This window comes from Oryzias melastigma, unplaced genomic scaffold (assembly GCF_002922805.2).
Source record: "Oryzias melastigma strain HK-1 unplaced genomic scaffold, ASM292280v2 sc02738, whole genome shotgun sequence".
Taxonomy (NCBI): domain Eukaryota; kingdom Metazoa; phylum Chordata; class Actinopteri; order Beloniformes; family Adrianichthyidae; genus Oryzias; species Oryzias melastigma.
Window position 1 is genome coordinate 381 of NW_023419309.1, and position 2,664 is coordinate 3,044.

Here is a 2,664-nt window from a genome sequence, read left to right on the forward strand (position 1 = left end):
TGTATACAAAATGATATTGCCAGGATTTATCTGAGTCTATACAGTGAAAGACATGTTCAGGGAGCATCTTTTCATGACTTGCCCATCACTGACTCCATACTTTAACATGGGGGTGTTGAACTCCAGCCCTCGAGGTCCAACATCCTGCTTGTATTTCATTAACCCAGTGTGTTTTGCCAATGAGATGGTTTAAATCACTGGTCCTCGAGGCCTATAGTTTGACACCTTTCCCTTAACCCCACTAAAAGAAAGACAGTGACTTTTTTGGCGTTTCTTTTCATCAAACAGCTAAATTTGGTGCCAATGCTATTCTGGGCGTGTCCCTGGCTGTCTGCAAAGCTGGTGCTGCAGAGAAAGGAGTCCCCCTGTATCGCCACATCGCTGACCTGGCAGGAAACCCTGAAGTCATCCTCCCAGTCCCAGTAAGACATTTACTGTCCTCTGTCTCCTGTTTCCGTTCATCAGATGCCTTCATTTTATTCCTATTATTTTAGGCGTTCAACGTGATCAACGGCGGCTCTCACGCAGGGAATAAACTTGCCATGCAGGAGTTCATGATCCTGCCGATTGGTGCCAGCACTTTCAAAGACGCCATGCGCATCGGAGCTGAAGTCTATCACAACCTCAAAAATGTCATCAAGAAGAAGTACGGACAGGATGCTACGAACGTGGGGGATGAAGGGGGTTTTGCCCCAAACATTCTGGAAAATAAGGAGGGTAAGCAATGAAGTTATGGAGATTAAGCTAAAGGCTTTGATCTTTTGACTTTGTATTTCGTTGATAGCCACGATTAGTCGTTACTTTATATTATATGGAGTCAGAGTGTAGTAAAGTTGAAAGTTATGATATTCTGATAGCTTTTTGGAATATTTTGTCATTTATTAAGGTTTTTTAGGCAATTTTGTCATTTAGCTTAGCTAATATTTCCGCTGCATGCTAGCTGTAATGGCTAACTTAGTCTTTTATTCAGCTTTTTAGGCTATTTTGAAGTTAAGCTAATATTTCAGCTACATGCTAGCTATTTTAGCTTTTTCTTTTTTGGGGGGGCTATTTTGGAGTTTAGCTAATTTTTCAGCTGCATGCTAGCTGTTTTGGCTAATTCTGGATTTTCTTCAGTTTTTTTAGGCTAGTTTGGCATTTAACTAATATTTTAGCTGGCTATCAGCTTCAGCGTCTTCAGCTATTAGCTTCAGATATTTCAGCTATCAGCACTAGCATCTTCAGTGGCCAAATTCAGCTTATAGCATTCACAGTAGCATAATCGCCGGTGATGCTAAATATCTTGATTTTATTTAGTTTAAAGCTAATGATGGTTAAGATGTGTGTTTTACATCCAGTTTGCACATGACCCGATTAGTCGACTAATCTGAAAAAATAATCGGTGATTAGTCGACTATTAAAATAATCGTTTGTGGCACCACTAATTGATGTTGCACATGCTCACAAAACTGAATTTGTCTTTAGCATGTCAACAGAAACTACGAGTGCAATTCCTGCTGACATCCATGATTTTCTTTCTCCTCTTTAAAGACTTTAGCGTTGGTGTACGGCTAAGAAAAGACATTCAAGGAAAGATTTAATAAAGCCAATGATCTTGTCATTCAAATATAAGTCTTGTGTGCCCAATAAAACACAAGAACATTCTTTAAGATAACCATGAAAATTGATATTTACATGAATGACAGTGATATTTTTTAAATTTATAGAATCTCAGTATCTAAAGTTGTGAAAACTGAACTTGGGCGGTCATGTTTAGGCCACCCACATGCAGGCAGTGACGGCGAAAATGACATTTTCTGCATTTCCTCTTGAACTCTGCAGCTCTGGAGCTTCTGAACGAAGCCATTGCCAAAGCGGGGTACACGGAGGAGGTCGTGATCGGCATGGACGTGGCTGCGTCCGAGTTCTACAGGGACGGAAAATACGACCTGGACTTCAAGTCGCCTGATGACCCAAGCCGCTACATCACCCCCGACGAGCTGGCCGATCTCTATAAGAGTTTTATCAAAGATTATCCAGGTATGCCTCTACTTTTATAATTGTTCATTTTTTTGTGTCGGACACGTTAATCTAGATGAGGGCAGACCGTTCATTTAAATCGCAATGGAAGATAAAATTTACTTATTCACAGAACTTCACTCTCACATGCTTATAGCTGCCCTAAGCATCATTCTAATTTGTCATTTAGCTAATATTTAATCTACATGCTATATGTTTCAGCTAATTTTGGCTTTTTTCAGTTTTTTTTTTTTATGCCAATTTGGAGTTTAGTTCATATTTTAGCTTTATGCTAGCTTTTTGGCTGAATTAGAAATTTGTCAATTTTTTAGGCTAATTTGGTATGTAGCTAATATTTCAGCTACATGTTAGTTGTTTGGCTAATTTAGAATTTGAGGTTTTATTTTCGGCTAATTTGCCACTTCGGTAATATTTTAGCTGGCTATCAGCTTTAGCGTTTTCAGCTATCAGCTTCAGTGTTTTTAGCTATCAATTTAAATATCTTCAGCTATTAATCTATTGCAGGTTATGCTATATCTAGTTTTTAAAATGTTTTTTTATTTTTTTCTGTAAAGATTACAGAAAGGAATTATTAAAAATTTACCGTAAATCTTTGTTTAGGCTGTGATTGACACACAAGCCTACAAACCGACCCCGGCCCCCCAT

At 38.7% G+C, this 2,664-nt stretch overlaps 1 protein-coding gene across 1 annotated transcript; it reads left to right on the forward strand.

The window, feature by feature from the left end:
• Positions 1-245: 245 nt before the first annotated feature.
• On the forward strand, positions 246-2,054 carry LOC112141476 (enolase; the record flags this gene model as incomplete). Its single annotated transcript, XM_024264613.2, has 3 exons — positions 246-422; positions 495-717; positions 1,822-2,054. Coding segments are annotated over 3 exons (618 nt in total), but the record flags the coding sequence as incomplete, so codon positions are not given.
• Between the last annotated feature and the right edge of the window lie 610 nt (positions 2,055-2,664).